The sequence below is a fragment of the Sturnus vulgaris genome, chromosome 6 (genome assembly GCF_052056855.1).
Source record: "Sturnus vulgaris isolate bStuVul1 chromosome 6, bStuVul1.hap1, whole genome shotgun sequence".
NCBI classification, from domain to species: domain Eukaryota; kingdom Metazoa; phylum Chordata; class Aves; order Passeriformes; family Sturnidae; genus Sturnus; species Sturnus vulgaris.
The window spans coordinates 12,360,493-12,373,903 of NC_142248.1; the positions used below are offsets into that span (position 1 = coordinate 12,360,493).

A 13,411-nucleotide genomic window follows, 5' to 3' on the forward strand; every position below is an offset into this window, starting at 1 on the left:
TAGTTATTTCATTACACTGATTCATAACACATCTGTCCTTGCCTGTGGGCTTATATATGAATGGTACTAAATAGGTAAGTAGTTGGGCAAACATTTGTTAAACTTACCTGTTTTGGATCCTAAGTCATATCACAGCAATCTCCACTGTTAGCAGGAAAGTGTTTGATCTCTTTCTATACTGCTGGGTGATAGATGCAATTCCCTCTGTACAACTACTCCTGAAAGTTACAAAATGCTACTTCGTGGTTGTGATGTCCAGGCTTCCCAAAGGTCTGCAAGAAAGTGCATCATGGTTCATTATAAACTGCCAATAACACAGAACTAATTTCTGAATAATTCAACTTTTGATACTATACTTGCAGCTGAAGTAATTTCCAAATGAGATGGAATAAAAAATACAGGTAGCACTGGCCTCTAACTGCATTACAATTTGATTTAAGTAATTTCTTACAATAGGGCATTCTTGAGCTTCCACTAGCTGTGTGAATGACCTCTAATCTCTCTAACAAATTAAAAAAAAAAAAAGCTCCTTGCTCTGTGTTGTAGTAGAAGCCTTCATACTTCATACAGCAGCACTGCCATCTCCTGCTCGCTTGCTTCCATGCATGTGAGTACGAGGTTTGTATTGCAAAGCAGCCACAGGGAAGGTTCAGTTTTCTGCTACTAGGTAACTGAGGCAGTAACACTTTCTAATACTCAGGGGAAACACATTTGGAGTTATGGAGATGGAGAGAGTTTTCACAAGTGAACTTTTTTTAAGCATAGAAAAATACTTTAGCCTTTTGTCCAGGATTTCTTATGTATCACATCCCAGCCAAACAATAGTTCAAAATGTGTATATTTGTGTGCTTGTGCTGTATCCAAGGAATACATTATACCTGCTGAATATGCTTCCATAGAGTTGATCTGTATACAAACCAATAGATCTGAACAGATCTAAAATATTCCCTGTGGTCTGCACGAGTGCTTCAAGTCCAAAGCAGGACTGACTCGTGCACAGGATTAATTCAATGCAGCTGGGGTGTGTTTGATCATATGCAAGCATTTGTGTGGTCCATATGCAGCAGGTCCAACAGGTCCCACATGTATCACATATGCTTTGAATCATTAGGACAGGGGCGAGATAGAGCCAGTGTACTGCCAGAACACAGAGTTAGAATCACATCAGGGTACTGGTTTATTGCTTATCATAAGCTGGGAGAGACAGTTTATGCTTCTGAGAAAATTTCTACACATGTACAATGCCTGGTGCAGGGTCTCTTGCAGTCAGTCAGTGCCCACTGAACTCTCCCTGCCATGCTGAGGTATTATAGATATGGACCCTAGAGCTCAAGCCTGGTCCTGTGCTTAGGGATTCTGTTCTTGTACTGACATCACCTCTAACCTGACCAACACTGCTGCAGACTCAGCTTGTTGCCACCACTGTTGCCAGTCCAAACCAGCCAGTCTGTCCCACAAATTGCTACGTGCTGGGCTCAGAAATTACAGAGGACACAACACTTTAGCTTTTGCTTCTGGCTTGGAATAGAGCTAGATAAGAGACTAGGACAGAGGTTTCTACTAGATTGTTCTTGAACCTGCAAAGCTTCCCAAACCATAACCTACTGTGAATCATACAGGATTATCCAATTTCTCTTGGTTACTTGAATTCTTTTCTTGGACAATCACATTCAATACACAGAGAACAGAAAATTGCATCCAAAGTAACAATGATGGGTAAGGAACATAATAGTGGATATAAATGATAGTTGCCTAAGAGAGATTTTTCCTTCCCACAGAATCACAAAGTTTCATTATTCTCATTCATCTCTCCTTTGGAGGCATATTTATTGTTAAGAACAAATTAAGAACTATTGAAGACATTAGCAGGTACTGAAAAACAGTTCTGTTGCTTATTAGCCCAAATTTCCAGCAAGGTAAGAAGGTAGAAGTCCTAGAAACCATTTTGTTGGTGAGATATCAGTTCACACTCAGGCAATTGGCCTGTTTTGCAGGATTTCATCTGGTGGCATAAGAACCTCGAAATAAATCTCTTAGCTACGATTAGAGATGAAGGAGAGATTAGCACAGGCAGGAGAGTAGAAGTGGTTTTCTCCATCTCCATTGGTGAGTCCGTGTGAAGACAGAGCAACTACACAGACATCAGGAAATCAGTACTTCAGTCATCCTCAGGATGTCCAATTCAGGTATTTTCTCCCTTGTATTCAGCAAGTTACCAGTTTCAAGATCGTGTTCAGTCCTCTGAACCAGGTTAGTAGCTTTTTTTTAATGTCACAAATAGAAATGTATGTTTAGCTAAAATAGCAGATTTTAGCAAAATCAGTAAGAGAAGATGTGGTTTGTTTACAGCAAAATTGGAAAATTTCTCTAAACAAATTGTATCTAATAAGTAAATATTAAAAATAAATAGCTGTGCTATGTCTTGTGCAATATAGCTAGGGGAACTTGATAGCAAAGAAACAGCTAGGTGACATCTTGGAAGCAAATTGTAAGTTGTGTTTAAAGTGAGATAAATTTCAATTAGACAAGGAAATCAACAGTATTGATAGTATGGGAGAGATTTCCACATTAATTTGTCTTCTTTTGTGGAAAGAAGTATTTCTCCCTTTATAGAATAAAATCCAGTTTGCTCTCCCCTAGCTGAGGAAAATATATCTGTATGTATATGAATCATAGCTCTGGAGTGCAAAGGTTTCTAAGAACTATGACAGAGGCATTAGTTCCATTGAAATGCTGGGAGCATTTGTGGCTTTACAGTAACCTGCTGCCAAATATGACTTGTAGAAGAACAGACAGATAGTGCAGAGCAAGACTAACTGCAGTTCAGTTCTTTCAGCTGGAAAGACTTTCCTCATGGTGCTCAAAAAATTATACTGTGCAGCTCTGTGTGTGTGTTGCAATAGATCTTATGCTAATAAATGTATTCAATACTTTATTAAACAGCTAGGGAAAGAATAATGTTATGATGCATCTACAAAATTAATTATGATATGAAGAGAGTCTTATTATCTGAAATAAATTCAGTAAACTGTTAGCATAGGTGAAAATCTTAACATAAGTATCCATGTAGAAGGTTAGGAACAAGGAACAGAACAGGTAACTTGCTCTTCTGTCCCAGACTCAATGCACTTAAGGTTTCATGAGAAGCACAGTGTCTCCCAAAGATCAATCCCAAGCATCAGTGACAACCAGGGTCAGTCAACAACTGGTCTTTGAACTACAACAACCAGTCATTCCATCCCTTTCCTCTGGCACTAGGATTCCATGAAATCACAGATCTTATGCTGCTGGTATGGGTAGTGCTGTTAGATAAATGTCAATATTCCGTGAAATCCACAAAAATTCACAAACGGAGCTAAGAATACCTCATGAGAATTTCTGGAGACAAGGAATTGCTATTAGAATTTTTCTTGCACAGAAATTTTTCACCGTTTTTAACTTCAGGCATCTGAAAATTGGGGATGGAGCTATATCAAAATAGCTGCATGAGATTGAATCCCTTCTTACGGAACTCCAAATTTCTTTATGGCTAGAATATGGCAAAGTCTCAAACCTACATCTTCCACTATCAACAATGCTTCTGGAATTGATGAATTTTAAGCAGAGTAAACTATTGTCCAAATGTTAAATCAAAACATGTTTAGCAAATAGGGTGTTTTCAGTGACAACGTAATAAAACGTGCTGAACAATTTTGAGGCCGTGTTGAAATATGTGTGTGTGTTTCACAGAAACTAACAGTGAATGATGCATTCATATGTGCTGGCCACTGAACGTGAACTGTGTAGCAGCAATCAGTAGATTTCACAACAGATTCTCTCTGTGAGCTCTGAGGACCGAGTATGAGGGGCAAATAAATCTATCAGCAGCCATCATTAACAAGTATTTAAGGTCAAGTCACGAACTGCTTTAACTGGTGAAGCAATCAAAGATAGTCTTCAGGATTAGCAGGCTTATTCAGGCTGTCAGCTGAATTTGTAGAGAGGCTTAATTCTGCACCAGCAGAGCATGATCCCTTCAAATGAGGTCTGAACAATACTGGAGAAGAATGGCGTGAAGCAAGTGTTGTGGTTTTATAAATTACTATTCTCTGGACATCTCTGTAATCTGTCTATCATTTATATGATTATCACAATATGATCATAATCCATATTCAGCCATAACTGATAATCAGCCTTAACAATTAAAGTTAATTAATTTGTTTTTAAACAATTGTTTTTAAACTCAGAAAGTAGCTGGCCTAAACACCTTTGGAAATAGACTAGTAAGGGAAAATATTATGCATTTTGAACACTATTCTGTGCATTGTACAAAAAAACCACAGAGCTGAATAGCTTTGAGGGGAATTAGTTTTCTCTGTAAATGCAGGAGAAAATAAATGCAACTTGAATTAATTACATCTCACAGGCCTTAAAATCTTAATGTATGAAGGTATTTAACCTTATCCTAATATGAATCACAAAACCCCTTCCTTGCCTGTACAAATAGAACTGATTCCTTCCGATGTAAACACATGAAGACGCTGGGATTCCATTACCTTTTTAAACTCCACTCTGCAACAATCTGCTTACCCAATGCTAAGCTTCACTGCAGCTGGGGATCATTTACCGGGTCAGTGTAGCCTTACTTCTGTCCAGCTTGTCTGTCTGCAGGTGTTTTTCATGCTGTCTTATTCAGTAATAGCATCCAATAACTTAGAGATGTATAAGCAGCATAATATTTTCTATTTCCCCAGATTTAAAGGATTACTCTTTATTGTTTATAAATGCCATTGTATTAGTGGAATTAAATTACTGTATAATTATAATGCAGAGTTTTATAGTATAAAATCACTCTAATGAGAGTTGCCAAATTAGGAACAAGACAAGTTTTCTAGAGAGGGGAAGAAAAAAATGTATATATGGTTTTTGTCTTGTTTATTCAACTTTTGAACACACACCTGACCATAACACAGGAACCTAAAAATAATAAATAGCTATAATTGTTTTTAAAAAATACAGACAAGTAGAAGAGAAAGACACTGGGAGTCTTCTGAATGGGAAGAGAGCAGACCAGTTCACTTTTAGATATCAGGTCTGCACAGAAAATTTGTCTTGACAAAAATTCATAGGAATCCAGTCTCTCGTCATACAATTCACCTATTTTTAATTGCTCTAGTTGGTCCTTAGAATAATTTTTAAGTGATTTACATTGTTATGAAATTTAAGCAATAAATTTCACTGGGGCACTCCTTTGGCAGGACTCAGAGTGCGTGAGGCTGTACAGGAAGTTCTTTTGTAGGCTCTATAAATACCTGGTCAAACAGACAGTAATCTCTCTCCCTCTTCTTCAGATTTCTGCTGCACGCCTTGGATCCATGCTCCTAATCAGCTTACGAGCTTCCCTTGACCCACGCTGCTTTTCCTAATGCGCGTCTGACTATGGCTGTCCTCAAAGTCAAATTCACCAAAACCAAGAGGGACAAGTTGGCTCAGATCTTATGGATCCTCAACTGGGTTTCTGTAGTGAGTGGGATCATTCTCTTCAGCCTTGGCCTCTTTCTGAAAATAGAGATCAAGAAGCGTAGTGAAGTGATGGCAAAAGGGGACATTAACTCTGTCCCCAACATGCTGATCTCCGTAGGGGTCATAGCATGTATCATCAACTTCCTGGGTGGCAAAATCTGCTATGATTGCTCAGATGCAAACAAGTTCTCTCGGTGGAAGCTAGTAATGCTGCCATACATCGTATGCACCTTCTGTTTTACCTTCTGCATCCTGGTGGGTGCTCTCATGTGCTACACCATGAGGAACGAGCTGGAAGAGTCTCTCTATCTGGGACTGAGGGATGCCATTAAGTTCTATAAAGACACAGACATACCTGGGCGATGTTTCTTAAAGAAAACAGTGGATTTGCTACAAATTGGATTCCGTTGCTGTGGAAACAATGGCTTTAGAGACTGGTTTGAAATTCAGTGGGTATCTCCTCGTTACCTGAATATGGCTTCCAAGGACGTTCTGGAGTAAGTATCTATCAGTCATAACAAAAAAATTATAGGAGAAAAACTCTTTTGAGACTGGAAAGCCCTTTTTGCTGGACCTTTGTATCTTAATAAGAAATGTAGAATGACCAGGTTACTCACAAAATATGATAAATACATGCATAATCAATAGTTGCCTTTTGCTAAGCCTTTAGGGATGCTAAGCAAAGCAAAGATCTATCTCCTTTTTCAGTGTGGTGAATTAGCTACCTATTTCATTTATGGTCAGCTGATAACAGTAAGAAAAAAAGGATTGTACTATTAGTACATTGCACAGTCAATTCTAAACACTAAAGACCCTTCTTCAAGGTATTAGACTTTGCAATCCCGAGTTCAAATCTCTATGTTCGCATATGAGAAACTGCCAAACACTACGTACACTGCATAAAAAAGCAGAAACTCCCCTTTCTCCTTGGTGGTGGTGCTTCACATGATGTAGCAACTGTGGAATTAAATGCTCAAAAAGAAGAGTGGTAATACTTACAGACAAGGTAAACATTAAAAACTTTCAAAAGTGGACAATTCAGTCTGTAATAATTCTTCTAGAGCTGAAAAAGGTCTTCACTGACAAGAGTTGTATTCCCAGGAAAGACAAATGCAAAAGGCCTGACTGGCATTTGTCAAATGCCGTATTTTGTTGAACTCAATCAGTGACTCAATCAATCAGTGACAATAAAGCCAGAGGAAGGGAGGCCAAAGGTCTTAATTTTACAGAATTCACAATTTGAAACTACCATCATAGCAAACCATATATAGAGAGCTGCAAATATACTAGAGGGCAGGACCTAGGAGAACACAAAAAGAGGGCATCAGCATAAGAAGACACTTGTCTGTGGAAATAAAGCAATACAAGCATCCTCAAGAGAGAAGTTAGAAAGTGTCACACAGAACAGACTGACCCAAAGCTGTTTTAAGAATGGGTCTATGCTGAAAAATGACATGACAACAACAATGGTCCCTAGGAATTTAAGTGTAGAAGCTTAGTGTGAGGTCAAAAGTAAAATATACTGCCTTTTATTTCTGTGAGAGAGGCAGAAACAGTAATGTTTTACCCAGGGTCTTAATTAAGCTGTGTTTTCTACTGCAGGCTCACCTGTGCTCTGCCACTGTTTTGAGAATACACTGTCAGTTAGCTTTTGCCCCATTCAGGCAGAATGTGACATTGAAATGTGAGTGAGGAAAGTAGCTTTTGAATTTCTTTTGCTGCTGATAGATTGCTTAATTTAATCTTGATTGGCAGAATCCAAGTTGGTGCCGTATAACAGAAATTATGACTTCCAAAAATCTGGTAGTGAAATATTTGATATGAAATCATTAGAAGCAAAGCCCAGTTGGTAATGTTCTGAAAGGATGGAAAAGGAATCAAGTCTTTCTTGGTTTCAACTTGTACTGTGTGTCAGTTAGTAGTTTGTAAATCAAGAGGCAAAGCAGGTGAGATCTGACACTGTGAACTCACATGTAACCTTTGCAAAACTGAACTTTTTACCTTCTTGCAAAGCCCTCTTCTACAGCTCTACTGCCTGCACCATAATTTGACAAGGCATGGAAGCAGCCAGTGGGAATGGTAGGAACATGAGGCAGGTTACAGCAGTAAAATCCTACCATTGCTTTGGTCAGGTAAAAATCATCTTTGCTCAAAAGCAAGTTTTTGCTTTACAATACCATAACAACTTTGAATTGCAACAGCAAATAGCAGTGAATTTTTTGCTCTACCACCTCTTTCACTGTGGCCTCCCTTCTAACAGTACCAAGGTATTATTAAGTACCAAGACACAAATGAAATAATTTTTAAATTTGACACTAACAGAGGAAACACAGTGGCAGGAGGACATAACCCAAGTCTGGAAACTGCTACTGTTGGCAGCAGAAAGAGGATTCCTCTTTATAACATATCCAGAACAAAAGTAAGTATTTAAATTGATGCTTGGGATCAAATGAAAAGTTTAAGACCCAGTTTAAGAGACTGTATTTCAACCATCTTAAACACTGTACTATATTGTGGTCATTAAACATATATAATACCCTGAAAGAGGGCATTTTGCCAGCCCAAGTAACATCTTCCCCTTCACAATATGCCAGTCTTCCTCTCCTCTGCGAGCTTTCTTTTCTCCTCCCACACTGGAGCCCTCTGGTTTGTGCCTCTCTGGCTCCTTTCCCTTCCAGTAGCTGGTTTTGCCTTTGCCCACGACACAGCTCACACACTTGAATCTCCTTTCAGTGGATTATTTGGGCTCTTTTGCATTGATTCCATTCTGTTACAATCACCAGGGATATGATGGCCACAAAATGAAAAGCTAGACTTGAAAATGGAGAAAAATTCATGCCTATCCCACTCCTAAGTGGGAAATTGCAGATGAATTTCCTGGTTTACTAGGAAAGATGTTTGAGGAAAATGTTTTTGAGAGAATTTTAAGTAAAACAAAACACACACAACCCAAATAAAACAGAGAGGAAGGAAAACAACAACAAAAAGGAGGTTGTATTTAGTAGGCTCACAGCAATAAAACAAAAGCAATTCTGCCATCATAGCACTGCCACAAATACTGAGCTTCCTAGCAGTTTATGTTTCATTTGAAGGTTACATTTAGTCCCAAATTCCAGATCAAGACTGGACCATAGTGTTTCTACTCCTTCTGTTTACCTGATGAGCCTCTTGTAATGATTTCTTTCCCTCTCTCATTTACATCAGCTGTAGTGGAACTGAAAAATATTATTTGCAAACATTAATAAATGAATGAAGTTTTGGAAAGTATTAGAAAATTTACTATTGCCAAATCTAGTGAAAGCTGGGTATCTGAGTGAAAGTTGTCTTTCACGTATTCTGGCCCCTTTACAAAGGATAAAGGGCCTGGACTTAATAAACCACTCTCAGGAAATCAGCCTTTCCCACTGAGCATGAAAATAGATATATGCTTAGAGGCTGCTTCCCCAAGGTGTGAGTGTCCTTCTCAGCACCTCAGATACTGTCCAGTTTCTGGAAAATCACTTTCAGTGAAGAAAATGGATGCCAAGGATTCATTTAACTTCCAGAAAATCTTCATTAATTTGAGAATGTGTTCTCTTCCCATCCTATGATTTTTTTTCCTATACCTCTTTATCTTTCATCTTCCACCACTTGTTTTCCTCCTATCTTATAGAGGAGGGAAAGGAATAATTTTTACCAATAACTACAGTTCTTAAAGTTACAGAAAGTGAAGTTATGAGAAGTAGAAACTCCCTTGTGAATTAGTCTCAAAACATGTGCTAGACCAGCCCTTGCAATGGGTACAGTGGCAAAAGGCCAGCAGATGATTTCCAGTGGTTCCTGTGGCATACAAAATTGTTTTTGCATTAGGATCTCATGGAATGATTGTGTTGAAAAATCAATCCAGAAGTAGTGAAACACAGGATTTCCAGGGATATAACTTCTATTAGAATTCCACCAAGATAAACAAGTTCAAAAATTGTCTTTAGTATTCAGCACAAAGATACCTAAAAAGGCAACATCTCCCTGGACACTGAACTCACGTCTTGTGGCACTGAATGAAGAATGACATGAGGTACTGTGCTGTATCACACAAATAAAACAAATCCAGCATTCAGTTTTCCTGCAGTAAACAACTTCTCCAGTTGAAAGTATATCCTCATTTTCCTTTTGTTATGTTGGAGAGGCCTACATTTCAGCAGAGTCGTGTTCCTTCCTTTTCTAAAATCACAGGCACTGTCTGCTGCTGACAGCAGGTTTGTAATGCCCAGACTTTGTCCTGTTGCAGCCGTCTGAAGAGCAACGTTGATGGCAAGTTCTTGGTGGATGGAGTCCCCTTCAGCTGCTGCAACCCCAGCTCCCCACGGCCCTGCATCCAGTACCAGCTGACAAACAACAGTGCTCACTACAACTACGATTTCCTGACAGAGGAGCTCAATATCTGGATGAAGGGCTGCAGAGAGGCCCTGCTGGATTACTACACCGGTATCATGAGATCCATTGGTGTTGCAGCATTGCTCATTTGGTTGTTCGAGGTAAATGTCACAAAAATGGTCTCTATCACATCAATCAATCTTCTGTCTCTCTAGCATGGCAAATGATGATGGTGTAACACATGAGAAGTGCCTCAGCATCCAGTATGAAGTCCACAAGCTCTTCAGGAATGTTTTCCTTTAGTAAAAGGATTTCCTTTAGTAAGGACAACTTTCCTAAAGTCCACAGAGCAGAAGGAAATCTTGTTGGGGATGAGAACTATCAGAAACAATGTATATAATTCTGTGTATTTATAGAGCTTTTTCAAGAGAATATAGCATATTCCCTTCCCTGATGCATTTATGGGATCCGGTATAGGGTGCTACATGCAGTGACACAACTACAAGGCAATTTGGTGAGAAGGCCTGAGTGTTGTTTTAAGTCAGTTTTAACAAATATATAAAACATAAGTAGGTCTTTGGCTCAATGCATCAATTTTGTTTATAATTGAGCATTGTATTAATATCTCAAAACCTCCTTTTTATATTACATAGTTTCACCACATAGATAGTACCTGCAATCATGGCATATCATCCTTTTAGAAGTAGATTGTGCTGCTGGTTATGCAATCAAAATAAGCACATCACAGGCAAGCTACACGCCTGCAAAGCTGCAGTGTTCCTGCTGACGTCTGTAAAGAATTCTCTGGATGTTGTCATCTGCAAGTAAAGGACCTCCCAATGGCACAGGCTCCAATAGAGATTTGTTCCCTTTTTAGTACGTTTTAGTTTTCTGACTATTGCTCTATTGCATAAATGTTAGCATTGTAATTAAACTAGTTCACAACAGTCCTCAGGCAGTGCTATGTGGGGTCATGGTGCCAGAAATAACAGGCCTCTGAAGCATGTGAAAAGCTGTGAGCCAGCTCTCTGTGATCCTTTAAATATTGACAAGTTGATCTTGATTCCAATAGAACTATGAAAGTGAGGTTTTTTCCTAAACTTAGACTTGAGCCTCTGCTATAGGCCATCCTTAATTTTCATGCCTTGGCACATAGAGGGCACATATGGCTTACACAGGAATGATTAAACCTCCTTGGAAGAAATACTGATTTAATCAATGTCAGTGGAAAAAAAAAATCCACTGAAATTAACATACTACAATTTTTTCTTTCCCACTCACTGATGGTTCCATTAACTGATCACCCATTCTACATCAATTAATTGTAGTCTCTGAAGCTAGAAGGTTCACTAGTAATTCTAGGTATTTATGTACTAGTAACATGCAAAGGGGATAGCTACCTGAAGAATGAAGAGAATCAACCCATCCCTCCCTTTTATCTTTCTTAAAAATGTAATTAATTGGAAAAGTGATTAGATATATTGCTAAGATAAAGAGTCTGTCTGCTTTACTCAGTTATGAGGCCTGTGAATACACAAGTCAGAAAACTGAGTGATAGGACTGAGGCTGCAATTTCAACAGTTTAACCATTATCTGTTTTTTACAGCTCTCTGTACTGATTGGTGTCCGGTACCTACAGACAGCCATGAAGAATGTCCTTCTGCTAGGAGATCTGGAGGGTGAATCAGATGGTTGGCTACTAGAAAATAGTTTTGTGGAAACTGCCAAATACAACATCAGCATCATTAAGAACCTTGGCAAAGCCAACCAGATCTCCACTGTGTCAGGCATGAATGACCCCAACATTAATGTTCAAAACACAGACTGTGACAAAACTAATATTACAACAAAATCCATCCCTGCAGCTAGGTAGGCAAATCTTCCAAAAAATGACATCACAAGTGTAGCTTGGCTCTATTACAGTCCTACAGTCACCAGATTTTATCTGGCAGGGGAAAAAAAAAGGTAGAAAAACTAGTAAAACAATTGAACAAACCACAGACTGGTGACACCTCCAAAAATAATGATACTTCTTTGGATGGATGTGTTTTTACTCGTGAAATCCCTGATTCTCAACACTACATGGAATTCCTGGAATTTCCCCCACTTTCTCTCCTTTACTAACAGACTTCTATCATGGTCTGAATGCATCAGAATAATCAATATGCACAAGCAAATATTTCAGACAGGATGGATCTACATGTGCTAGCATACAGATTAGCTGAACAGGTACCAAAGAAGTTTGTCATTACACCTACAAAAATCCCAAGAACAGGGAAATCCCAAAGGAAATTACACTGGATTTAAAGATTCTTTACAAAAAAGACAAAACCTGAAATGAAGATTCTGTTGGTGCAAGTTAGTAAAGGGGAAATTTTAACAAAAATATATATATAATAAAACCTACAAGAATCCACCAAGTATGTGAAATTCAGGTGAAGGCAATAAAAGTTATCACAAAAGTATTTCACTTGTTTTTCCCAAAACGTCTGAAGTATCTTTTCATTTTCCCCCTCCAATAGTTTAGAGAAAGCCAGTTGCCCCACTTCCCTGAAAGTCAAAAGGTACAGCTGAAAGGAGTTCTCTGCTCAAGAAAACTAACTGCCAGCTTGTGCAGGGATATTTAAACTTCCAAGTAGCATGTGATAGCACAAGTTTACAAACAAGTAGATACTGCCTATGAAACAAACACTGATGATCCTAGATGTTTGAAAGCTCCTCGTTTCAAACGTACCCACCACACTGACCCAGGGCTGGGAAGGTAAGGGATTATTTGACATCAGTGAAGGCAGACAGACTGACAGCATCACATCACACCCCTGGTACAATGCTCAGGAGCTTTGTCAATGCATGGAGTGAAAGCCTTCAATACACAAAACACCTGTAGTTACAGCATGCCCTAGGACTGTAACTGATCATTACTAGTCAGCAGGAAAAAAGTATGGACACAAAACAGAGGTGGAAAGACCAAATAAAGTATTTTACTTGTTACTGCTGTGAGTGCATTCCTTGTGAATAATCAAGTAAAAGAAGTTTTAGCACTGAAATATTTGAAATAGAACCATTCCTACTTTTGAAACTGTGCAGAGCAACAGCAAAAATTTCTTTACTTAAATACTGTTGTATTCTATAACACTAGAAAAAAGCAAAAATTATACTATAAGGATGTATCGTGAATAAATTGTGCAATGTAATAATCTGTAGTGCAATTCAAGCAGGCTATGTGCACAACCATAATTTCAACTTCACTGCCTACATGCTAGGCCTACCCTTAAGCATGTTAAAACCCCTTCAAAGAACTAGATCTGTAAGAAATTCTGTTAATTCTTCCCTTTGCACTGCTCTTACCTGTATGCCTACTTCTTCTCTTCATTGCAATCACTTTGCCCAGCGGGGATTAAAACTTAACTGGTGTATAATTCCTTCAGCCATTTTGGAAGTACTTACCAGCAGCTCTATAATTAGCTGATACAGGCTGGAAGAGAATACAGAAAGTTGTAGTTCCTTAAGAGATCAAGGAGAAAGACAGTCATTAGTTTGCACTGCAAACTACTCA

At 38.6% G+C, this 13,411-nt stretch overlaps 1 protein-coding gene across 2 annotated transcripts; it reads left to right on the forward strand.

Moving 5' to 3' along the window:
* Window positions 1-1,880: 1,880 nt before the first annotated feature.
* Window positions 1,881-12,844, forward strand: LOC106849004 (photoreceptor outer segment membrane glycoprotein 2). 2 transcript variants are annotated; one of them, XM_014869301.2, is made up of 4 exons: window positions 1,881-2,250; window positions 5,331-5,999; window positions 9,770-10,016; window positions 11,462-12,844. In XM_014869301.2, the coding sequence occupies exons 2-4, from the start codon at window positions 5,419-5,421 to the stop codon at window positions 11,726-11,728; spliced, it is 1,095 nt and encodes a 364-aa protein (XP_014724787.1). In that variant the 5' UTR covers window positions 1,881-2,250; window positions 5,331-5,418; the 3' UTR covers window positions 11,729-12,844. The 2 variants fall into 2 exon arrangements, with proteins under 2 accessions (XP_014724787.1, XP_014724786.1); XM_014869300.2 differs by lacking the exon at window positions 1,881-2,250 and having other exon boundaries at window positions 5,011-5,999.
* The last annotated feature ends 567 nt before the right edge of the window (window positions 12,845-13,411 follow it).

Bases quoted from the DNA above. Each gene is read 5' to 3' on its own strand.
- LOC106849004 (XM_014869301.2), top strand. From the start codon at position 5,419: ATGGCTGTCCTCAAAGTCAAATTCACCAAAACCAAGAGGGACAAGTTG. The intron at 6,000-9,769 runs GTAAGTATCTAT...GTCCTGTTGCAG, and splicing joins GCTTCCAAGGACGTTCTGGA to CCGTCTGAAGAGCAACGTTG. The intron at 10,017-11,461 runs GTAAATGTCACA...TGTTTTTTACAG, and splicing joins TGCTCATTTGGTTGTTCGAG to CTCTCTGTACTGATTGGTGT.